Source organism: Malaclemys terrapin, chromosome 2, assembly GCF_027887155.1.
Source record: "Malaclemys terrapin pileata isolate rMalTer1 chromosome 2, rMalTer1.hap1, whole genome shotgun sequence".
NCBI lineage: Eukaryota > Metazoa > Chordata > Testudines > Emydidae > Malaclemys > Malaclemys terrapin.
In genome coordinates, this window is record NC_071506.1 from 688,676 (window position 1) to 713,281 (window position 24,606).

At 53.5% G+C, this 24,606-nt stretch overlaps 2 protein-coding genes across 3 annotated transcripts in view; both read right to left on the minus strand.

Annotated features, from left to right (window-relative positions):
- Positions 1-24,606, minus strand: part of NRBP2 (nuclear receptor binding protein 2) — a 58,110-nt gene that overhangs the window by 22,813 nt on the left and 10,691 nt on the right. For both annotated transcript variants that reach the window (XM_054018261.1, XM_054018260.1), the window contains exons 2-8: positions 17,892-18,014; positions 17,340-17,441; positions 16,933-17,022; positions 14,055-14,095; positions 13,868-13,962; positions 10,608-10,631; positions 59-142 (exon numbers count right to left, since the gene is read on the minus strand). In XM_054018261.1, the coding sequence (XP_053874236.1) occupies positions 59-142; positions 10,608-10,631; positions 13,868-13,962; positions 14,055-14,095; positions 16,933-17,022; positions 17,340-17,441; positions 17,892-18,014 (559 nt within the window). The remainder of the gene's footprint in view (positions 1-58; positions 143-10,607; positions 10,632-13,867; positions 13,963-14,054; positions 14,096-16,932; positions 17,023-17,339; positions 17,442-17,891; positions 18,015-24,606) is intronic.
- Positions 154-7,369, minus strand: LOC128831645 (uncharacterized). Its single transcript, XM_054018262.1, has 2 exons — positions 7,313-7,369; positions 154-4,142 (listed from the first exon to the last, which is right to left on the minus strand). The coding sequence occupies exon 2, from the start codon at positions 2,126-2,128 to the stop codon at positions 1,124-1,126; it is 1,005 nt and encodes a 334-aa protein (XP_053874237.1). The 5' UTR covers positions 2,129-4,142; positions 7,313-7,369; the 3' UTR covers positions 154-1,123.

Below are 24,606 nucleotides of genomic sequence, written 5' to 3' on the forward strand. Positions count from 1 at the left end.
CCAATACTACTCCATGCCACCCCTCTGCCCTCCCACTGCAGAGGGGATCCGAACTTACGGCCATACTCCGGGGGGAAGAAATGCAAGTTGCGCTGCTCCTCTCTCTCAATCCTGATGGGGCTTCGGAGATCGTCAGGGATGGCTGCATGAGGGGGACAGAGCATTCAGAGTCAGAAACCCCCTAACCCACAGCTTGTCCCCCAGACTGTGTTCAAAGACCTAGATCCAGGGAGAGAACAGGAGACTGCAGGGGTCTCTGCATTTGCTCCTAACTACAGGCTGCCCAGCTCCCAGGCAGTCAGAGCCCCCACGGCTCCTGCTCCCTTAGAGAGATTCCTCTCCTGTATCCGCAGGGGCAGAATGGTCCCTGATAGGAAAACCAACTCTCACAGGGAAGAAGATCTTCCCCAAAGGCCTTCAGAGAGCTCCCTCCACACACAGTATCAGCACAGGCCCCTAGTGTCTGTTGTGCTTAATGGACCTAAACACTTAACCCCAATTGTAAGATCAAATGCAAAAGGTATGTGCCAGTTCATAAAATGTCACAATAATCCACTGTGACATTCTATCCCCTAGGGGAGCATGCTGTCACCCCCATATTCCTCATTTTCATATAATACTGATCTTATGTATAAAGCATGCCTTGTAAGGTATCAGGGGAAAAGTTATGATCTGCTGAAAGTCAGTTCTCTATCCATATATGTATATCATTCATGCAGATGAGAATTGTGTAGTATGGTTGTCACTAGAACATGCTGTAAGTTGGGGAATCAGCCAGATATTAGCTTCCCAGAGGCAACTGCAAAGAAAGTAACCAACACCTGGGCGGGGTGTCAAACAACCATCAACAGCCATTGTCCAGCAAAAAGCGACAAAGAGTCCTGTGGCACCTTATAGACTAACAGACGTATTGGTGCACAAGCTTTCGTGGGTGAATACCCACTTCATCAGATGCATGTAGTGGAAGTTTCCAGAGGCAGGTATAAATATGTAGGCAAGAATCAGTCTAGAGATAACGAGGTTAGTTCAATCAGGGAGGATGAGGCCCTCTTCTAGCAGTTGAGGTGTGAACACCAAGGGAGGAGAAACTGCTTTTGTAGTTAGCTAGCCATTCAGTCTTTGTTTAATCCTGAGCTGATGGTGTCAAATCTGCAAATGAACTGAAGCTCAGCAGTTTCTCTTTCCTGAAGTTTTTTTGCTGCAGGATGGCTACCTTTAAATCTGCTATTGTGTGGCCAGGGAGGTTGAAGTGTTCTCCTACAGGTTTTTGTATATTGCCATTCCTAATATCTGACTTGTGTCCATTTATCCTTTTACGTAGTGACTGTCCAATTTGGCCGAGGTACATAGCAGAGGGGCATTGCTGGCACATGATGGCGTATATTACATTGGTGGACGTGCAGGTGAATGAACCGGTGATGTTGTGGCTGATCTGGTTAGGTCCTGTGATGGTGTTGCTGGTGTAGATATGTGGGCAGAGTTGGCATCGAGATTTGTTGCATGGATTGGTTCCTGAGTTAGAGTTGTTATGGTGCGGTGCGTGGTTGCTGGTGAGAATATGCTTAAGGTTGGCGGGTTGTCTGTGGGCGAGGACTGGCCTGCCTCCCAAGGTCTGTGAAAGCGAGGGATCGTTGTCCAGGATGGGTTGTAGATCACTGATGATGCGTTGGAGAGGTTTAAGTTGAGGACTGTAGGTGATGGCCAGTGGAGTTCTGTTGGTTTCTTTCTTGAGCTTGTCTTGTAGCAGGAGGCTTCTGGGTAGATGTCTGGCTCTGTTGATTTGTTTCCTTATTTCCTCCTGCGGGTATCGCAATTTTGAGAATGCTTGGTGAAGATCTTGTAGGTGTTGGTCTCTGTCTGAGGGGTTGGAGCAAATGCGGTTGTACCTCAGCGCTTGGCTGTAGACGATGGATCGTGTGGTGTGTCCAGGTTGGAAGCTGGAGGCATGAAGGTAGGCATAGCGGTTGGTGGGTTTTCGGTATAGGGTGGTGTTAATGTGACCATCACTTATTTGTACCGTGGTGTCTAGGAAGTGGACCTCCCGTGTAGATTGGTCCAGGCTGAGGTTGATGGTGGGGTGGAAGCTGTTGTCCAGCAAGGGAACTACAATGCAATGACTCACCTGCATGAGGCCACAACAGGGGAATTGCTCAACCTTGCTTGGAGAGACTCAGCCTATGTCTACACTAGAAACTTCAAAGCGCTGCCACGGGAGTGCCAGGGGGGTGATTTTTCACCCCCCTGAGCCAGCAAGTTAGAGCGCTATAAAATGTAAGTATAGACAAGCCCTAAGTAATGCTCACCTGACTCTGAGGGTGGGGGGGCAAAGCCAAGAGGGAAGAAAGGACATGATAAAAGGGAGAGATGTTTGCCATGCTCTCTCTCTCTCTTCCACTACATCTACAGACACCACAGCAAGCACCTGAAGCGCTGATCAAAGGGGAGAGCCTGACTGAAGGGCAACCAGACGGCCTGTGGTGAGAAGCATCTAAGTTTGTAAGGACATTGAAAGTGTTACGATCAGCTTAGAATGCGTTTTGCTTTTATTTCATGTGACCAAATCTGACTTGTTATGCTTTGACTTATAATCACTTAAAATCTATCTTTGTAGTTAATAAATGTGTTTGTTTATTCTACCTGAAGCAGCGCGTTTGGTTTGAAGTGTGTCAGAGACTCCCCTTGGGATAACAAGCCTGGTACATATCAATTTCTTTGTTAAATTGACAAACTCATATAAGCTTGCAGCATCCAGTGGGCATAACTGGACACTGCAAGACGGAGGTTCCTAGGGTTGTGTCTGGGACTGGAGATATTGGCTAGTGTCATTTGGTTGCACAATCCAAGGAGCAGCTTACATGCCAGAGGCTGTGCATGACCAGCCCAGGAGTGGGGGTTCTCACAGCAGAGCAGGGTAAGGCTGGCTCCCATTAAATAATTAATGGAGATATCCTATCTCCTAGAACTGGAAGGGACCTTGAAAGGTCATCAAGTCCAGCCCCCTGCCTTCACTAGCAGGACCAAGTACCGATTTTGCCCTAGATCCCTAAGTGGCCCCCTCAAGGATTGAACTCACAACCCTGCGTTTAGCAGGCCAATGCTCAAACCATTGAGCTATCCCACCCCCCATAGTCAAGGATTGGAGTGGCCTAGCAGATCACCAGTCCAGATAACACCAGAGGGGAACATCACAGTGGCGCAGCGAGCAGGGTGTATGTACTGTGACAGACCCAGACCAGTGGGGTACAGGAGTCTGGTAGAGGGCAAATATACTGGTCACTGGATGAGTAGTTTTCTGTTCCCTGAGTGACCAGAGCAGGAGCTGCACTAGAGTAATCAGGAACCTGCTAGAACCAGTTAAGGCAGGCAGGCTAATTAGGACACCTGGAGCCAATTAAGAAGAAGCTGCTAGAATCAATTAAGGCAGGCTAATCAGGGCACCTGGGTTTTAAAAAGGAGCTCACTGCAGTTTGTGGTGAGGAGCTGAGAGTGTGTGCTATGCTGCTGGAGGACTGAGGTGCACAAGCATTATCAGACACCAGGAGGAAGGTCCTGTGGTGAGACTAAGGAAGGTGTTTGGAGGAGGCCATGGGGAAGTAGCCCAGGGAGTTGTAGCTGTCATGCAACTGTTACAGGAGGCATTATAGACAGCTGCAGTCCACAGGGCCCTAGGCTGGAACCCAGAGTAGAGGGTGGGTGGGCCTGGGTTCCCCCCAAACCTCCCAATTGACCTGGACTGTGAGTTCTTCCAGAGGGGAAGGTCTCTGGGCTGTTCCTCAACCCACATGGTGAATCTCTGAGACAAGAAAATCTGCCAATAAGCGCAGGACCAACCAAGATAGAGGAGGAACTTTGTCACAGTACGGCTTGTTACTCTGAGTGAAGGTCACACTTTAAGCACAGATATTTGTGATTTTAAGTGAGTCTTAAATGCAGTGGCTAACAACAGTCAGGAGGAGGTCACCCGTTTTGTTATTTTCTGTTTGTTTATTTTGGGTGAGGGAAATAAGCACAAGAAAGCAGAAAAATGAGTACCATTGAGGCAGCTACAAAACTAGAGCTGGCCAGACTGGAAGTGGAAGAGAAGGAAAAGGACTGCGAGTTTCAAATGTGGCAGGCAGAAGTGAGGTTCAAAGAAGAGGAGGCTGCTCACAGAAGGGCCATGGAAGAAAGAGAGAGAGAGAGTGAAAACACCAACTGGACCTGCTAGAGAAGCAGAACCGGAACGCCCCGACCCCAATAACTCCCATCACTCCAAAAATCCACCAGTGGGAACACTTATGTCCTACATACAGTGAGGAGGACAATATTGCTGAATATCTGACTACCTTTGAAAGGCTGTATGTAATATATGAAATCCCTGATGATGAGAGAGTTCCTACCCTGATTGCGAAATTAACTGGTAAAGCTCGAAATGTATTCAATGGATTGAAGATGCTTTAGACGATTGTAAATTTAAAGATACTGTTTTGCGAAGTCTTCAGTTTACCCCTTAAACATATAGAGTTAAATTTAGGAATCTCAAGAGGGATATTGGTGTGAGTAATGGGGAATATGTGAACACAGTGAAAGATTTGTTGGGAAAATGGGTGAGGGGTAAAGAGGTGGCGAGTTTTGAGGGAATGTTGGATCTTGTTGCTCAAGAGCATTTCCTGGGCATAGGTAAGGCTGATGTGAAGCAGTGTCTATGGGACAAAGATGTAAAGTCTGGAGGAGATGGCTTTTTTAGCTGATGCCTTTGAACAGAATCAGGTGTCTATTGAGGGCAGGCCACAGAAAGGGGGGTTTAAAACTGGTGGGAAGGGAGGATCCCATTTTGCCCCTAGGAAGAGAGAAGGAGGCTGGAAGCCTAACCATTCTCTTATCCAAAAACATTCCTCTACTGGTAATTCCTATCCCAAATCTCCTGTAAAAGCAGAAGAGCCCACAAGGTGTTATCAGTGTTTTTCCACTGATCACCTGAGGAATAAATGCCCTGTGCTAGGAGGAAGCAGGCAAACAATAGCTCATGTTAGTTCTGCTGTCCTCGACACAGAAATCCTCCAAGCAATTGAAACCTGTCATATTGGTTCTGTAAGGTTAGCCTCTGCAGAACCAGATATGGAGCATGTTAAGGCTGTCCAAATTAATGGCAGGGAATACTTGGGGCAGAGGGATACAGGGGCCCAGATCTCTCTGGTTAAGCAGAGTGTGGTCCCAAAGGCCAGTATGTTGCCTGGCCAAATGGCAGAGATTGTGGGGGTGGGCGAAAGCAGATTCCTCATATCACTAGCTAAAATCCATGTGGTTTGGGAAGGTTTGGAAAATGTTTTGACTGTGGGGGTAATGGAACACCTCCTAGTCGACCTGCTCCTTGGTAATGATTTTTTCCGTGTAGCTCAGGTTGAAGTATTTGCCTGCAGCAGGAGGGCGTGTTATGCTGGGATCCAAGAGGGAAAGGGTAAGGTCTCAGGAACTGGGAGAGAGTCTCCTTGATTCTTCTGCAGCTGGGGAAAGCCACATGCTTCCAGGGGGGAGGGTGGTTGAGACCAACTCCTGCACTGCAGATGGAGGCAACACCACCTCAGGAAGGACTGTCCAGGTTGTTAACTACCAGCAGGTTGCAGCTGAACCAGAGTTCTGCAGCTGAACAAAAGACAGAACCCTCCCTAGGGAGCACAGATAAATGTGTCTTAGGAAGGGGCCCAGAGGAGGAAACTAGGGAAGGAATAGTGCAGGTACAGGAACGTTTCCTCACCAGTCACTTGGGGCAGGAGGCCCAGGACACTAGGAGGATGGCTGGGTCAGCATCTGTGCACCCAGGCACTCAGCCTGTGACCCGGGTTTTGAGAAGGAACTGTGTACCTGACCTCCTGGAGGGGAGCAGTCACACAGATAACTTCTCAGGGACAGAGAAAGGGGTGACGGAGGGTACCCCAATCCAGGTCCCATTTTTCAGGATGCTATTTCTGATAAGTATCAGAGGGGTAGCTGTGTTAGTCTGGATATGTAAAAAAGCAACAAAGAATCCTGTGGCACCTTATAGACTAACAGATGTATTGGAGCATAAGCTTTCGTGGGTGAATATACACCTCATCAGACGGGAAGTGGGTATTCACCCACAAAAGCTTATTTCTGATAAGTTTATGGAAAGTAACTGTGTCTCTTTACATCAAGATGCAGCTCCAACGCTTGTCATAGCAGAGGAGTTGGAACCAGGAAATTGCCAGGTGGTAGTTTGTGAGAATGCAAATGGCCCAACTGACAGAGGGGGTTGTTTTCCCCAAGGCTGGTGAGACACAGAGCAGTTATGGGAAAGCTGCTGGAAAAAGGTGCATCTGATCAAAGGGTAAACACACCTAGCCCAGAGAGCACAGATCACAGCCCTCTAGGGGGAAGGGAAGGACCCAGTGCTGGGAGTGGGAAACACTGGGTAACCCCAAAAGGGGAGCTGGATTTTCTGCATATGTAAACTCCTGGGGTTAGGAGACCACTCCCCAAAGGACCAGCCAATGTGCAGGATCCCTCTGAACACTTATCTTGCCAGATCCTGCGGCACCAAAATTCCAGAAACATGATTAAATTAAGAGCCCACATAGAGGGGAACACTGGAGGGAAGGAAAAGCCAGTGACTGATTACATGGGTAAAGAACAAACTAACCTCACACCAGACTATCTGAACAGATGGCGTGGTATCATAAAGATACTTGTAAACGCCCATCTGAGATAAAAAAATTGGTATTAATGTTAAGTTTTGGGGATAAGAATTTTGACACAGATGTTAAACCTTACAATAATGCTACTTTTCAATTAATACCTGTAAACAGGTTTAAAGCTTATCACAGCAGAGAAACCATAAAAACCTGGTTTGCTGTGTGTGAATGGGGAAACCGAGGCACACTGCCTCATTGCTTGATGGCTGGGTGCCAAGAGAACTATAACACAAACTGCCTTTGAGCTAATCAGTGACTAACCCTCTTGCAGTAAACTAAGGGGGGAGGTGTGACAGTCTATCCCTTGGGGGAGTGTGTTGTAACACCCATATTCCTCATTTTCATATAATCCTGGTCTTACATATAACGCATGCCTTGTAAGGTATCAGGGGAAAGGTTATGATCTGCTGAAAGTCAGTTCTCTATCCATATATGTATATCATTAATGCATATGAGAATTGTGTTGTATGGTTGTCACTAAAACATGCTGTAAGTTGGGGGAATCATCCAGATATTAGCTCCCCAGAGGCAACAGCAAGGAAAGTAACCAACGCCCAGGCAGGGTGTCAAACAGCCCATCAGCAGCCATTGTCCAACAAGGGAGCTAGAATGTAATGACTCACCTGCATGAGGCCACAACAGGGAATTGCTCAACCTTGCTTGAAGAGATTCAGAAATGCTCACCTGACTCTGAAAGGGGGCAGGGAGGCAAAGCCAAGAGGGAAGAAAGGACATGATAAAAGGGAGAGATGTTTGCCATCCTCTCTTTCTCCCACCTACATCTACAGACATGACAGCAAGCGACTGAAGCGCTGATCAAAGGGGAGAGCCTGACTGAAGAGCAACCAGCCAGCCTGTGGTGAGAAGCATCTAAGTTTGTAAGGACATTGAAAGTATTACAATCAGATTAGAATGCGTTTTGCTTTTATTTCATTTGACCAAATCTGCTTGTTATGCTTTGACTTATAATCACTTAAAATCTATCTGTGTAGTTAATACATTTGTTTGTTTGTTCTCCCTGAAGCAGTGCATTTGGTTTGAAGCGTGTCAGAGACTCCCCTTGGGATAACAAGCCTGGTACATATCAATTTCTTTGTTAAATTGATGAACTCATATAAGCTTGCAGCATCCAGCGGGCATAAATGGACACTGCAAGATGGAGGTTCCTACGGTTGTATCTGGGAGGGGAAATATTGACTAGTGTCATTCACTTGCAAGTAGCTGGGAGCAGCTTACATGCCAGAGGCTGTGCGTGAACAGCCCAAGAGTGGGGGTTCTCACAGCAGAGCAGAATAATGCTGGTTCCCAGAGTCAAGGATTGGAGTCGGGCGGCTCCAGGCACCAGCACAGCAAGCGCCTGCCTGGGGCGGCCTGTCAGTCGTTGTGAGGGCGGCAGGCAGGTGGCTTTCGGCAGCATGCCTGCAGGAGGTCCGCCAGTCCCGCGGCTTCGGCAGCAATTCGGCGGCGGGGACGCCAATGGTGCGGCACCAGCAGACCTCCCACAAGCATGCTGCCGAAAGTCGCCTGCCTGCCATGCTTGGGGAGGCAAAAAACATAGAGCCACCCCTGATTGGAGTGACCTAGCAGATCACCGGCCCAGATAACACCAGAGGGGAACGTCACACCCATCACTTTTTGTCTACTTGGAAATTAACCATGGAAAACAAGTCGTTTTCAACAGATGAATGATATGAACAAGTGCAAGAGAATCAGACAAACTGGATTAATCCAAGCAAAAAGGACCCACTGATATGATTCAAGGGCTGTTGAAATCATGCTTGCTAACAGAGGATATGGAGCCAGAAATTGATGAACCAAAATTGCTGTAGTGGATATTAGGCCTAATTGGTGGACAAAATAATGAAGGGATGGGCTATGCTGCCCCCTTTTGTCCTTTGGGGGCGGTTCTTAAAAGGAGATTTTGAAGAGAAAAAAAAACCCACCTCATCTCCCATCCCACCTTGTATCCCAATTCATCTTGTCTTACCTAGAGGTTCTATATTTCAGGTTCCCAAAAAGCCGTGGGGGGGAGGGAAGCGAGGGCTGTGTGTACTGGGTGGGGGCATTTGCCAGGGTGACAGAGGGGGTGTTTGAGGGGTGTGTGTGTACGGGGGGTATTTGGGGGGTGCTGGAGGGGTGTGTGTACTGGGAGGGGGTATTTGGGGGGTGCTGGAGGGATCTGTGTGTGTACTGGGAGGGAGCATTTGGAGGGGTGCTGAAAGGGGGTGTGATACTAGAAGGGGATATTTGGGGGGTGGGAGGGGATACCTGGGGATGCTGGAGGGGCATTGGGGGGGATGGAGGAGTGTGTATGTACTGGGAGGGAGTATTTGGGGGTGTGTGGGAGGGGGTGAAGGGGTACCTGGGGCCTCACTCTCAAGGTGGGGGGCAGTGTCACTCCCTGTCATGTTGGCAGGGCGGCTGGCACAGCACCAGGACGCAGCACCAGCTCATCAGTCAGTGCCTCCCTTTGGGCCTTTTCCCCCTCCCCAGGGCTGGGCCTGGGTGGGAGCTGGCAGCTGCGGCTGCAGGGGAGGGACCAATGGGGGCATGGAGATGGCTCTTTCTGAGCTGCAACGTCTCCTTGCAAAAACCCCAGACATTGCCTTTCATCTGAAAAATCTGCCCAGCCCGAGGATGGAGGATCCAAAAAGAGGAGGTGGCTGGGAACCCCTGGACGTAGGGTAACCCTAGTCTCAGCTCACCTTCCCCGAGCCCAGCCCAGATGGACGGAGCAGCCTGAAAGGCGTCCTTCTGCAGGGGAGGCCACCAGGCCTTGCTCTGCTTCTAGGAACTTTGTTTTTCACGGTAAGGTCTGAAAGTCATCAGGGCTTCATGACGCCCACGCTCAGCCCTTTGGGGGGACACCCAATTGCCAGCACCCCAAAGGCACGGGAGCTCCTGCTCGGTTCCCTTTCTATCAGGTTACTTTCTGCCCGCCCCCTCCCCCCTCCCCCCCCCCCCCCACACTACTACTACTCACCCCCTCGTATCCCATATCCCTCTCTCAGCGGCTCACCAGCCCCTGAAAGCCACAGCACTGTGTCGGCACCATGCGATGACCTGCCCACCAGCCCGCCCTGGCTAGGGAGAAAAGACCCAACCAAATGACATTTCTGACTGGAGTGGGAACCAGGGTCCAAGCACCAGGCTCTGTGGTCCACCCATGGCTGACCAGCCAACCCGTGTTCCACGGACTTCAACAAAAGCCGGATTCCCCCCTTTGCTATCACAGAATCAGATAGAACCATAAGGTTAGAAGGGACCGCAAGGGTCATCCAGTCTAACCCCCTGCTACAGTGCAGCATTTGTTGGGTTTAAGCTATCGCAGACACACAGCTCCAGCCTCCTTTTGAAACCTCCAGCCAAGGAACTTCAACAGCCTCCCTTTCCTACTTCTCCTCCAACTTGTATCAGTCTGTTAGAAACAGGGGAAGTGCAAACCCTTCCCACCCCTTCAGAGTAAAGTTAGCCCTTCCTTTTCATCAAGGAAAGATTATTCTGGAAATAAGACGCTGTGATATTTTACTTCCAAAAGGAGAGAGACTTTTTGATTGTTTTGCATAATCACTCAATTTCAGCTTCAATATGAAATGCTGGTTTAAATTTCTTGTTCTTTCTTGTGTTTGATCAAATAAACGTTCAGCTTTAGAATGAACACTTTGGGGTGTTTGGCAAGGAGCCGAGTAAAACCAAAGTCTCCGTAGAACTCCTCCCCCGAACCTGAATATCACTATTTTCATGTTGGACAGTGAAAACGTTCATAAACACCTCTAACTCTTCTGGCCCTTGAGATTAATACAACATGCCCCACCGTGGGGTCATGCCCATGGGGGGTCAGATGTGAGGAGAGGGACACTCAGGATCTAAAGCTGAAGGGATGGACAGGCTAGGAGAGAGGACAGGGGAGACACTCACCATTTGCAAATACCCTGTGCCAGACTGCAGGGCGGGAGCAGGTCCAGACCAGGAACAGCAGAGAGATGGCAGGAGGGAGACAGGCAGAAGGGAGATGTTAACTCCAAACCACAGCATTCAGTGATGCACCCAGATGCCTGCAGTCACCCCCTCACCCGCCCAGGCCAGAGCCAGCCACCCACCCACCCACCCTGCCTGCAGGTCACTCCCCTCACCCGCCCAGGCCAGAGCCAGCCAGCCACCCACCCTGCCTGCAGGTCACTCCCCTCACCCTCCCAGGCCAGAGCCAGCCACCCACCCACCCTGCCTGCAAGTCACCCCCCTCACCCGCCCAGGCCAGAGCCAGCCAGCCATCCACCCACCCTGCCTGCAGGTCACCCCCCTCACCCGCCCAGGCCAGAGCCAGCCAGCCACCCACCCTGCCTACAGGTCACCCCCCTCACCCGTCCAGGCCAGAGCCACCCACCCACCCACCCTGCCTGCAGTCACCCCCTCACCCGCCCAGGCCAGAGCCACCCAGCCACCCACCCACCCTGCCTGCAGGTCACCCCCCTCACCCGCCCAGGCCAGAGCCACCCACCCACCCACCCTGCCTGCAGTCACCCCCTCACCCGCCCAGGCCAGAGCCACCCAGCCACCCACCCACCCTGCCTGCAGGTCACTCCCCTCACCCGCCCAGGCCAGAGCCAGCCAGCCACACCCCCAGCTATCTGAGGGACACCCCCCTCAGCCATCCGGGCCAGGGCCAGCCAGCCGCCTATGGGTCACTCTCCCACCACCACCGGGGCCAGAGCCATCTAACGCACCTGCCTACGGAACACCCCATGCACACACCCACTCGGCTCCCTGCTAGTCACACACCCCCCGCTCCCACCCGGACCAGAGGTCCCCCCAGACCTGGCTCCCTGTGGGTCACCTGTGACGGAGTCTTTACCTCACATGCTGTGCCTCCCTGGAGGGGCACCAGGGCCTGGTAAAGCCTAGCTGGAGATGAAGCCCAGCTGGGGAGGAGCTGGGACAGGATTATTAAGCTGATGTGGGAGCAGGAGGCAGCTGCAGAAAGGGAGTTGGTCAGGGCAAGGGGGAAGTCCAGGGGAGAGTTAGCCCTGGCCTCATGCCTTGGACTAGAGCAGTGTTTCTCCACCGGGGAGCCTGGGGGTCACGGGACAGGCTTGGGGGAAGGGGGGTCGCAAGCAGGGCTGGCATTAGGGGCTAGGAAGCAGGGCAATTGCCTGCAAAGCTAATTTACATGTTTCAGCCCCACGCCCCACAGGGCTGATGCCCGAAGCCCCAAGCTTAAGGTAGGGGGTTGCAATTTTTTCTAGCAGGGGGTGACGATTTTTTTTAAAGTCCACAGGGGGTGGCCAGCACAAAAAGACGAGAAACACTGGACTAGAGAATCTGGCAAGAGGCCGAGAGAGGCGAAGTAGCCACAGGGAGCAATGGCAAGCCCCGAGATAGACCAGGAGATGGAGAGGCGGAGTAGGAAGGAGCTCAGGGAAACAGCAACAAGGACTGAGACTGAGCAGGCCTGGACTGCTAGTCAAAGAGTCCCAGGGCTAGAACCTCGAGCTGTGGGTGGGCCCAGATTTCCCTACCAGCCAATGGGATACAACTGAGGTCTATAAAATCATAAACAGTATATGAAGAAAGTGAACAAGGAAGTGTTATTTACCCTTCACATAACACAAGAACCTAGGGTCACCCAGTGAAATTAACAGGCAGCTGGTTTAAAACAAACAAAAAAGTATTTCTTCACACACCACACAAGCTGTGGAACTCGCTGCCAGGGGATGTTGTGAAGGCCAAAAGTATAACTGGGTTCAAAAGAGAATTAGATAAGTTCATGGAGGATGGGTCCATCAATGGCTATTAGCCAAGATGGGCAGGGATGCAACCCCATGCTCTGGGGTCCCTAAATCTCTGACTGCCAGAAGTTGGCACTGTACTACAGGGAACAGATCACTTGATAAATTGTTCTGTTCACTCCCTCTGAAGCATCTGACACTGGCCACTGTCAACAGAGAAGATACTGGGCTATATTGACCATTTGTCGACTCACTATGGCTATTCTTATGTTCTTGCTCAATATATGCAGATGGATCATCCCCTCCACCTCAAAAAAAGCAGGAAGAGTAGAGACAGCATATTGTGTACCAGAATCAGGAATTAGTATATATAAAAGAATATCTGATTTTATAGCTGCCATGACAGCGGGACTAGTAGCAATAATGCCAGCGTTAATTTGTACATCCAGCAGCGGCAGCAGCCATTTTTTCTGAAGAAGTATCAGACCTCAGGGAATAAAAAGGGTGCCTCCGTATGTAGAAGTGATTTAATCAATGAAATGACATGCACCATGTAGCACTAGCCGGGATCCCCGTGCACGTCGAGGTAACGGGATGAAATGGCAGACAAAAGAGCTACAAACGTGGTAAAAAAACAGAAGGATTGCCACAGAAATATCCTTGAATAAACAGGAATTTGAAAACTTAGTACAGGAAAATTTAAAAGAGGAATGGCCAAAAATTTGGATCAATGGGGAAAAAAAGGCATAAGACTTTCTGCGTTGTGCCCTAGAGTTGAGGATAACAACACGCCTCAGGGTCTGAGCAGGAAAAATTAAGTAATTTTGTTTAGGGCAGTAACTGGCCATTCTGGTTTAAACGAAAATCTTTTTCGAATACATGAAACACAAAGATGGACTATGGGAGCGTGGGAAAGGAGAGCAAACAGCTGATCACCTGTTATGGTACGCCAGGGCTTTGAGAAAGAAAAGGAAAAGCTTTTTGAGAAATGTCAATGGCTTACAGAAAGAAATTACATGAGGTTATTAAGTACAAATATCAGGAAATGGGGGGTAGCATTAGAAAGGGGCAGAATGAGAGAATACAAACAGCTAGGTGTTTAGTAACTGGAGTTGGTGGCAGCTAGTGACCACCCAGCAAGTCTGTTTCGCTGGCTGGGAAGGAGGGGCAGAGAAAGGAGGAGGCTGCAGAGAAGGGCCTACAGGCACTCGCTAGGAAGAACAGGAGCTGGTCAGGTACCAGGAGGAAGTCCAGGGAGAGTAAGCCCTGGAGCCCTGCCCTGGACTAGGGAGTCTGGCAAGAGGCCAGAGGGGTGAAGTAGCCATGGGGGCAGACGTGCACCAGAGCCACCCACTCAACCCCCTGAGTTCACATCTCTTAGCTGGGGGAAGCCTCTCCACACGGACCATGCACCCTGGCAGCAGAGGTGGGAAGGTGCCCTCTGCCCAGTACCTGAGCCAATCTTTATGAGGCCGTTGTGCTGGATGAAGACAGTGTCACTCGTCAGGTTGCCGTGGATGATGGGCGGATCGCAGGAATGCAGGAAGCTGTGGGAAGATCAGAGCCCCCCTGAAGTGTTACCAGCCTGCTGGGCACGACATGGCAAGCCAGGCAACACAGAGGTGGAGAGGAGGCTCACCTGAGAGCAGAGAGGATCTGTGTGCACCAGCGCTTCCAGGCCTAGAGGAGAGATCAGAGCGCCCCGTCAGATAGGGAAGCCCCATCACAGCCTGTCTAGTCCCCAGACAGCAGAGCAGGATCATCCCCTCCAATCTGCTCCGCAGGGCTTTGTGTGAACATCCTCTGTGCCAGGCCCCTGTGCCCCTTCTCCCACAGGGAGGGACCACTCACTAGCAGCAGGGTCCCAGACATGTTCCCTTTGGAGAAGGCCTGTATCAAGCAGGAGGCCAGAGCACACAGATAGGCCATATTAGTCTCCCCTGCAGCAGCTATCTGAAAAAATACTAGCTAGGCTGAGAACCTAGCAGTCCATGATTCTTAACCGGAGGAACTGGGGGCCTGGGACAGCACTCAGAGAAAACAAGTGGCTTAAAACCCACGTGACTTCGTTCTTCTTTGGCCCCATCACCGGAGCATCACAGACCCCAGTGGATTTATCCTCACCACTAGGGAGGTATTACCCCCATGTCACAGGTCAGGAACTGAGGCACAGAGACAAGAGACTTGCCCATGCTCATACAACAAGTTATTGTCACAGAGGGAAAGAACCCAGGACGTCTGTGTCCCAGGCCACTGCCATAACCACAAGCCCATTGTTCAGATTTGAAGGATTGGGGGTGGCCTCTTCCCTCTCCTGAAGTATAATGCTGTCTCCATGGGAACAGGTTTCAGAGTGGTAGCAGTGTTATTCTGTATCAGCAAAAACAACAAGGAGTCCTTGTGGCACCTTAGAAACTAACAAATTTATTTGGGCATAAGCTTTCGTGGCCTAGAACCCACTTCATCAGATACATGAAGTGGAAAACACAGGAGCAGGTATAAATACATGAAAGGATGGGAGTTGCCTTACCAAGTGTGAGGTCAGTCTAATGAGACAATTCACTTAACAGCAGGATACCAAGGGAGGAAAGATAACTTTTGAAGTGGTAATGAGAGTTGTTACCCGGGGTTCTTTCAACTCAAAGCTCTTGGTAACTTTTATTCTGTGCGAGGAGGCGTCAGGAAATAAATCAGGGGAGACACGGCCGTCCGACCAATAAATGACTGGCACAAACAGGACAACACAAGAGTGCCTTCACTTAAAGCTAAACTTTACTAGTCTCAAGCACTTACACATGTCCGCAACAGGTTAGTAAAACACCCCCAACCCTCGATAATTACCGAAGCTGAGTGTGGCTCTCGAGTGGCACAGTGACAGCCCGTCTGCCGGTGGGGAACTCAAGATGCATCCAGAGGGAGAGACCAGTCCCCAAACGAGTCATGAGTAATAGAATGACATGTCCCTTAAAGAAACCTGGTTAAGTAAAGTATCAGAGGGGTAGTCGTGTTAGTCTGAATATGTAAAAAGCAACAGAGGGTCCTGTGGCACCTTTGAGACTAACAGAAGTATTGGGAGCATAAGCTTTCGTGGGTAAGAACCTCACTTCTTCAGATGCAAGTAATGGAAATCTCCAGAGGCAGGTACCTCGTTATCTCCACACTGATTTATACCTGCCTCTGGAGATTTCCATTACTTGCGTCTGAAGAAGTGAGGTTCTTACCCACGAAAGCTTATGCTCCCAATACTTCTGTTAGTCTCAAAGGTGCCACAGGACCCTCTGTTGCTGGTTAAGTAAGCAGTTTCAAGCAAGAGGTTCCTTCTGATTATTGATTAACCAGGTGTGGGTTTTTCCAGAGTCTGCAGCTCTGAGACCCCAATAGACATTCCTGCTCTTTTCAAATGCATGTATCAGCAACTTCAACACAATTCTTATCAGGAAGGACGCGGGGTCAAGCTGTCCCTTCTGTGGCACCCCAAAACCCCCTCCCCTCCTGCCTTGGCCAAACTGAGTTTACTGAATAGCCAATTTACAGCCTGCTGACAAGGCTGCTTTTTAACAATAAGCCATAGTGGTTTTAGGCACTTTATTGGTTTGCCAAAGTCTCCCCATACAGAGTGGCCCATTTCAGACAGTTGACAAGAAGGTGTGAGTAACAGTAGGGGGAAATTAGTATTGGGGAAAATAGGTTTAGGTTTTGTAATGACCCAACCATTCCCAGTCTTTATTCAGGCCTAATCTAATGGTGTCCAGTTTGCAAATTAATTCCAGTTCTGCAGTTTCCCGTTGGAGTCTGTTTTTGAAGTTTTTTTGTTGAAGAATTGCCACTTTTAAGTCTGTTATTGAGTGTCAGAGAGACTGAAGTGTTCTACTGGTTTTTGAATGTCTTTCCTCCCTTGGTATCCTGCTGTTAAGTGAATTGTCTTGTTAGACTGAGCTCACACTTGGTAAGGCAACTCCCATCCTTTCATGTATTTATACCTGCTCCTGTATTTTCCACTCCATGCATCTGATGAAGTGGGCTGTAGCCCACGAAAGCTTAGGCCCGAATAAATTTATTAGTGTCTAAGGTGCCACAAGGACTCCTCGTTGTTTCTCCATGGGAAGGCTCCTGATCAAGAGTCCCCTCTCTACAGCATGACTCTGGGGTTGCTGAGTTCTGCTCTAGGAGGTGCCACAGTTAGCAGTGGCTTGTCCCCAGTGGCTTTTATGGTGAGATCTTGCTCTGGTTGGATGGGTCCAAAGACTTCACACTGATGAGAGCCACAGGCTGTGCTTAGGGACCCCTGGATGTTCCTATCCCCAGACACCCCTAGGGAAGCTCTGCTCTTAGTCCCCAGTTCTGATCAAGCCGCCACCCCAAGCAGCAAGCAGAGGGTTTGTGCTACTCACAGCTTATCCCTACATGCCCATCTGTACCTGATGCCTGTTTCACAGAGAGGGTCTTCGCTTCAGGGGCCTGGGGCACTAAGCTACCCGCCCATTACAGACCCTCCCAGACAGGGTGAGGAATCCTACCCGAGCATTCATGGCCTTGTGGTTTTTCTTGGTTTTCTTCAGGAACTGTTTCAGGCTCCCCGAGGACACGTATTCTGTGATGAAGATCACCTGGTGGAGGGGGAGGGAGGTGTCAGCACAGCCACTGCCCCAAGGAGTCAGAACAGCCCTCCCTGCAGCCCAGCTGGGGTCTCCTGGGTCTGCACCAATATTAGGCACACAGGGCCTCTATCTGACACAGGGCTTAAAAGCTGCACCCCTTGGCGCAGCACTGCCCAGGGAAGAGAGCAAGAACCAGAACTGGATTTCTGTGCACCTCTGGGAAGGGGGAGGAGGAGAAGCACCTGCATCAGGATCCCCTTCTGGTAGGCACTGGCATCCCCGCCCTGGGGCACCTCCCCTGTTCCAGTGTCCTGGCACCCCCTTACCCGGGCCTTGGAGTCCTTCACATCCAGCCAGTATTTATGCAACTTCACAATATTGGGATGATCCACAACCACCAGCTGCTCAAACATGATATTGATCTTCTCCTGTGGGCAGAGGGCAAGGTGAGCAAGGGGGGCATCAGCTGGCATGTCGGGGGTGGGTCAGAGGAGCTACAGGGGAGCAGTCTGGGGGTGCAGGGCACACCAGGACCTATCTGAGGGTGCACGGGGTACTGTGGGGCCATCTGCAAGGGATAAGGGGAGGAGCTACAGGGGACTGTTTCAGAGACAAGGGGAGGAGCGACAGGAGAACTGTCTCTGAGCATGCAGGAGGCATGGGGGAGTGATCTCTGATGTTACGGGAGGCAGGGAGGCTGCCTTTAGGGGGAGGAGATGAGCAACATTTCAAGGGGAATGTACAGGCAGATGGAACCTGAGCTGTAGGCCAGCAGGGAGCTGCAGGTCTGGGGTTTCAGGGAACTGGTGAGTGGAGGAGGGAGCTTTTCCAGCCAGCTGTGTCCCCACAGGGCATGGGAGCAGAAAGGAGCCACACACCTCGTGGGCCTTGAAGGCCTTCTTGTCTGTGAAGTGCAGCTCATTCCACACCACCTCTACGCCCTCCTCCGTGTCCATGGCCAGGAAGGTGCTCTGAATCCCAGGCATGTTCCCCTGGTTCACCTGCAAGGCACACACCTGGAGGATGAGACAGCCTAGCAACAGGCACTGGCTCAGGCCGAGTCCAGCCAGGCCTTCAGGCCCACAGCGTCTGGCCAGCATGCAGAGAGAGCGGGTGAGAGGGGATGGGGGAGCTCGCAGGTCACGTTCAGGCCAGGGGAAGGATGCAGCCAGCCAAGCCCGGCAATACAGGAAGCTTGTGCATTCCCAGCCAGCCTCCGGCTCCTTTTCCTGCACATGGCAGCAGCGGTGGTGCAGCTGCTCTGGCTCCCAGATGTAAAACGGAATTGTTCTGCTGCCTCCAGTGGCTGGAACGCAGTGTCCCTGTCGCTAGGGCCTCTCTGGCCACAGACCAGGGGCTACTGCCACAGCCTGGGGGGCTACAGCCACAGCCCGGGGACACTACAGCCACAGCCCGGGTGCAGCCTCTGGCCCGCCTGGCCCCTGCAGAGGGAGATGCAGGTGCAGAAGGGAGGAATGACACAGCAGTCCCAGGAACTCATTAAGAAGGGACGATGGAGCTGGGCAGGCAGCCCATGGCCCAGCTCCTGCTACAGGCAGACAAAGCGCCTCTGTTATCCCCTGGGGTCTCACAGGCTCCACGTGCTTTACACAAAGACCAGTACAGAAACCCAGGAATGCTGCCAGTCAGCCTGATCCCAAGGTCAGCTTCCTCCTCAGCCCACAGGCAGCGGGCAAAGGGCACGGGAGAGCACAGCATAGCGGCTCCAAAGCCTGGCAGGGGAAGGACGGAGGGTGCATGGACAGACACTGCCCTCTGGGCCTGAGATGACTTTATCTAATCTCACTTTCTCCAACAGCAGCCAGAGCTCACTTGGAGGCTCAACCCCTGCTCCCCGCTGGGCGCTCTGGGTGATCACAGAGGCCAGCTCCCCAGGGAGTCACAAGGGTTCGGATGGGAGCAATAGGGGGAATGGGCAGGATGCTCTGTCTAGGGAAAGGTGGCAGGGGTGCGCCACAACATCAGCACCCCCTCTGACTCACTCGAGGAGCCATGTTCATTCATACATTAAACCTGGGAGGAATAAACACAGAGCAAGCGACTCCCAGAAAATGGGGACAATGCCTGGAAGTAACAAAGGGAGATGGATGGAGGTGGTGAGGAGCTGTTCAACAGGAGCCATCCAGACTCATCCCATGCAGCTTCCATCTGTGGGGGCAGGAATCTCCCAGTATCCCCCCCAACCACACCCCTTCCCGGCCAGTGCAGCTTGAGCAGCTTTGGGGATCCTAACAGAGGCTGGTCGCAACTTGGGCTTAGGAAGTAAATGTGGGCCTGGCTCATCCCTCGTCCCAGCCAGCCGCCCTCCCTCGGCGACAGGGCCTGTCACACCGGGGCCGGCTCGTCCCTCGTCCCAGCCAGGCGCCCTCCCCCGGCGACGGGGCCTGTCACACCGGGGCCGGCTCGTCCCTCGTCCCAGCCAGCCACCCTCCCCCGGCGACGGGGCCTGTCACACTGGGGCCGGCTCGTCCCTCGTCCCAGTCAGCCGCCCTCCCCCGGCGACGGGCCTGTCACACCGGGGCCGGCTCGTCCCAGCCAGCCGCCCTCCCCCGGCGACGGGCCTGTCACACCGGGGCCGGCTCGTCCCTCGTCCCAGCCAGCCGCCCTCCCCCGGCGACGGGGCCTGTCACACCGGGGCCGGCTCTGCCCTCATCCCAGCCAGCCGCCCTCCCTCGGCGACGGGCCTGTCACACCGGGGCCGGCTCGTCCCTCGTCCCAGCCAGCCGCCCTCCCCCGGCGACGGGCCTGTCACACCGGGGCCGGCTCTGCCCTCATCCTAGCCAGCCGCCCTCCCCCGGTGACGGGCCTGTCACACTGGGGCCGGCTCGTCCCAGCCAGCCGCCCTCCCCCGGCGACGGGCCTGTCACACCGGGGCCGGCTCGTCCCTCGTCCCAGCCAGCCACCCTCCCCCGGCGACGGGGCCTGTCACACCGGGGCCGGCTCGTCCCTCGTCCCAGCCAGCCGCCCTCCCCCGGCGACGGGCCTGTCACACCGGGGCCGGCTCGTCCCTCGTCCCAGCCAGCCGCCCTCCCCCGGCGACGGGCTTGTCACACCGGGGCCGGCTCTGCCCTCATCCCAGCCAGCCGCCCTCCCTCGGTGATGGGCTTGTCACACTAGGGCTGGCTCTGCTCTCATCCCAGTGTAGGCAGGGTCTGAAGGAGTTCTCCCCTGACAGCTAGATGGGAGTGGGAGAGACTTCAGGAGCAAACTGTATTTACATGAACACACCTTCTCTGCTTATATATCCAGCAGAGAGAGCGGTGTTGCTCAAAATGATCAACTTTGGCTGGTGTTGGGTTACAAATTGTCACGGAGTCCCCGGGAGATGCTCTGGAACTGCTCCCCACAAAGCCAGTCAGGACTTTGGGGAGCCTCCTCTCCCTTGGAGCAGACTGTCTTCAGGGCAGGAAGCTCACACGGCTTCACCTCCTGGGTCTCTCCTGGGAGCATTCAGCATATGCCCCTCCATGCGCTTCCCACAGCGAATCCGCCCAGGCGGGGTCCTGGGGAAGTCAAAGGGTTCTGTACCCCCCACTTCGCAGTCAGACGTGACTCTCAGCCAGCCAGTAACACAGAGGTTTATTAGATGACAGGAACACGGTCTAAAACAAACTTGTAGATACAGCGGCGAATGGGACCCCTCGGCCGGGTCCATTATGGGGTTCAGAGAGCCAGACGCCCACGTCTGCCCTCACTCCTAGTCCCCAGGTAGCTCCAACTCTCAAACCCCCTCCAGCCCCTCCTTCTCTTGGCTTTGTCTCTTTCCTGGGCCAGGAGCTCACCTGATCTCTTTGTTCACCTTTAGCTATTTCCTTGCAGGGGGGGGGAAGGGGCCCTGGCCATTTGTTGCCAGGGAGACAAAGTGTCAGTGATTTATGCACACTGGCCTTTCCCCGCCACCTAGAGACTTAAGAAATGCATAGGGGAAACTGAGGCACCCACACAGTATTCAGAGGAAACATTAAGAACAGTCCCACTTCGTCACACAAATCACTTTAGTACTGAATGCAGGGTAGTGAAATGCTATTATCAATGTTGTTGCCTTTATTGTATGAATAAAGGGGAGCAGAACCATGCTTAACCTGTCCCAAATGAGGGGTCACCCGCACCTGAAAGGACCTCGTTAAGCCAGGGGCTTGAATGCCAGACCTTGGGAAAGTAAAAGGTATGGGGCAGATCAGGGCCGGCGCAACCCATTAGGCGACCTAGGTGGTCGCCTAGGGCGCTACAATTTGCGGGGCGGCTACCGCGGCAGTATTTCGGTGGCAGGACCTTCCGCCGCCTCTGTGGGGGGGGGGGCGGCATTTCGGGCCGGGACCTTCCACCGCCTAGAGCAGCAGAAAAGCTGGCGGTGCTCCTGGGGCAGATGTCCCAGCTAGGAGGTATGGACTCTCCCTAAGATTCCCCAGTCTGGTTCCTCTGCACCGTTCAAAGATAGAGCTAAATAGGCTTCATTTGGAGCCTTTTGTTATGTTAAGTATTTAATAAGAGCTGAAATCACTTGTGGTGGGGCAGTATTTCTACCCAGCCTGCTGAGAACTAAAAATCACTATGAGACTGATCTAAAGAAGCGGCAGCAGAAGGTGACTGACAGGGGGCTGGCAAGAGCAGCTGGCTAAAGTGGTGAGCAGTGGCTGGCAGGGCATCCAGGTGGCAAGGAACAGTGGCTGGCAGGGCGGCCAGGCGGTGAGAAAAAGCGTCTGGTGGGGCACCCACAGGTGGCAAGGTACAGCGGCTGGTGGAGCACCCAGAGAGTGAGGAACAGAGCAAGTGCTCCGATGGTGGAGCAAGCCAGGTGCCTTCTTCCGGGTGGGAGGGGAACTCACACAGATGCACCTCTGAACCTAGGGTCCTCACTGACCAAGGACAACCACTGTGAGAGGGGTGTGGTGAGGAAGCAGAGGGGGGCACGGTAAAGGAACTTTTGGTTGTAGAACTCAAGAATGTGAGGCAGAAGAAGACTCTGCCTCATGCACTCTGCAGTGGGTGTCCTGCTCACAATTAATGTTTATGAGTCCTGCTTGTGGCATTTTCCCTAATTAATGTCAGGTGACTTCTCTCCTTTCATTAATGTTTCTTTTGTACACTCAGACTCTGTGCTTGCAAGTGGGGAAGTATTGCCTCCCAGAGGCACCCAGGGGTAGTATGTAATTTCCCCAGGTTCCTGGGGGGGGGGCTCGAGCTGGTTTTGTGTTGTATTGTTGAAAAGGAACCCCTAGATATTAAACCCGGTCCTGGCTGCTGCCGGCTCCATCTGACAGAAGGGTTACACCAGCCTTCTGCCCTCCCTCAGTGATGGGGCATGTCACACCAGGGCTGGCTCTGCCCTCGTCCCAGTCAGCCACCATCCCTCAGTAATGGGGCCTGTCACTAGGGTTGTTGGGCGTCCGGTTTTCGACCGCAACTGCCGGTCGAAAAAGGGACCCTGGCAGCTCCGACTGGGCCATTAAAAGTCCGGTCAGCGGCGCAGCCCCTAGGTGCATGGACAGCCAAGGAGTCTCCGTGTGCTGACCCCGCCCCCAGTGCCAGCTCCATAGCTCCCACTGGCCGGGAACCACGACCAATGGGAGCTGTGGTGGCGGTGCCTGCGGGCGCGAAAGCAGCACGCGGAGCCTCCCTGGCCGCCCATGCGCTTAGGGGCTGCAGGGACCTGGTGGCTGCTTCCTGGGAGCCATGGTAGGTGTTGCCAGAACCCCAACCCCCCCCACACACCCCAACCCCAGCCCCCTCGTGCACCCCAAACCCTCATCCCCAGCCCAGAGCCTGCATCCCCAGCTGGAGTCCTTAAACCCCCCCCACACACACACACACACACACACCGCAATCCCCTGCCCCAGCCCAGAGCCCTCTCCTGCATCTTGAGCCCCTCATTTCTGGCCCCACCTGGAGCCTGCACCCCCCAGCCCAGAGCCCACCCCCCCATACCCTATCCCTCTGCCGCAGCCTGGAGCCCTCTCCCACACCCCAAACCCCTCATCCCTGGCCCCACCTCAGAGCCCGCATCCCCAGGCGGAGCCCTCACCCCTTTCCGCACCCCAACACCCTGCCCTAGCCCAGTGAAAGTGAGTGAGGGTGGGGGAGAGCGAGCGATGAAGGGAGTGGGGATGGAGCGAGCAGGGTGGGGCCTCAGAGAAGGGGCAGGGCAGGGGCAGGGCCTCGCGGAAGGGTTTGGGGCAGGGGTGGTTGGTTTTGTGCAATTAGAAAGTTGGCAACCCTACACCATGGCTGGCTCTGCCCTCGTCCCAGCCAGTCGCCTTCCCTCGGCAACGGGGTCTGTCACTGTGGGGCTGGCTCTGCCCGCGTCCCAGTCAGCCACCATCCCTCAGCGACGGGGCCTTCCACTGTGGGGTTGGCTCTGCCCGCGTCCCAGTCAGCCACCTTCCCTCGGCGACGGGGTCTGTCACTGTGGGGCTGGCTCTGCCTGCGTCCCAGCCAGTCGCCCTCCCTCAGCGATAGGGTCTGTCACTGTGGGGCTGGCTCTGCCCGCGTCCCAGCCAGTCGCCCTCCCTCAGCGACGGGGCCTTCCACTGTGGGGTTGGCTCTGCCCGCGTCCCAGTCAGCCACCTTCCCTCGGCGACGGGGTCTGCCACTGTGGGGCTGGCTCTGCCCGCGTCCCAGTCAGCCACCTTCCCTCGGCGACGGGGTCTGTCACTGTGGGGCTGGCTCTGCCCGCGTCCCAGCCAGTCGCCCTCCCTCAGCGATAGGGTCTGTCACTGTGGGGCTGGCTCTGCCCGCGTCCCAGCCAGTCACCTTCCCTCGGCGATGGGGTCTCTCACTGTGGGGCTGGCTCTGCCCGCATCCCAGCCAGTCGCCCTCCCTCGGCGACGGGGTCTGTCACTCTGGGGCTGGCTCTGCCCACGTCCCAGTCAGTCGCCCTCCCTCGGCGACGGGGTCTGTCACTGTGGGGCTGGCTCTGCCCGCGTGCCAGTCAGCAACCATCCCTCAGCGACGGGGCCTTCCACTGTGGGGCTGGCTCTGCCCACATCCCAGCCAGTCGCCTTCCCTCGGCGACGGGGTCTGTCACTCTGGGGCTCACCACACTGATCCAAGGGAACATGGGCAGAGCCAGGGATTTGTTACTGTCAGCAGCATGGAGCGTTTCCAGCTCCCACAGGCTTCAGCTTTAGCTCTGGGGATATGGTGACAGAGCTTGGCTGAGGGAGCTGGACCTGGGGCTCACACAATCTTAACTGGAAAATTAATTCTAAATTAAACTAAATGGCCTGGAGAAAAGCAATGCCATGGACAGAGAACTGGATACAAGGCCGTAGACAAGGGGCCTGGGTACGTAGCAATGTATTGGCTCTGTGGGAGGTGTCAAGGGGTGCCCACAGGGATGGGGGATAGAGCTGCTCTTATATAGCAGCCTCATTAATGGCATCACAGGTCACGTTTTCTAGATCTTTGGTCATTTTTGTTGCTCTCCTTTGGTCTTCTCCAATTTGTCCACATCTTTCCCAAAGTGTGATGCCCAGAACGGACACAGTACTGCAGCTGAGGCCTCACCAGTGCCGAGTAAAGCGGAAGCAGCCGGGGGAGCCACACACAGAATAAAGATAAAACAAAATATTG

Bases quoted from the DNA above. Each gene is read 5' to 3' on its own strand.
- LOC128831645 (XM_054018262.1), bottom strand. From the start codon at position 2,128: ATGCAGGTGAGTCATTGCATTGTAGTTCCCTTGCTGGACAACAGCTTC.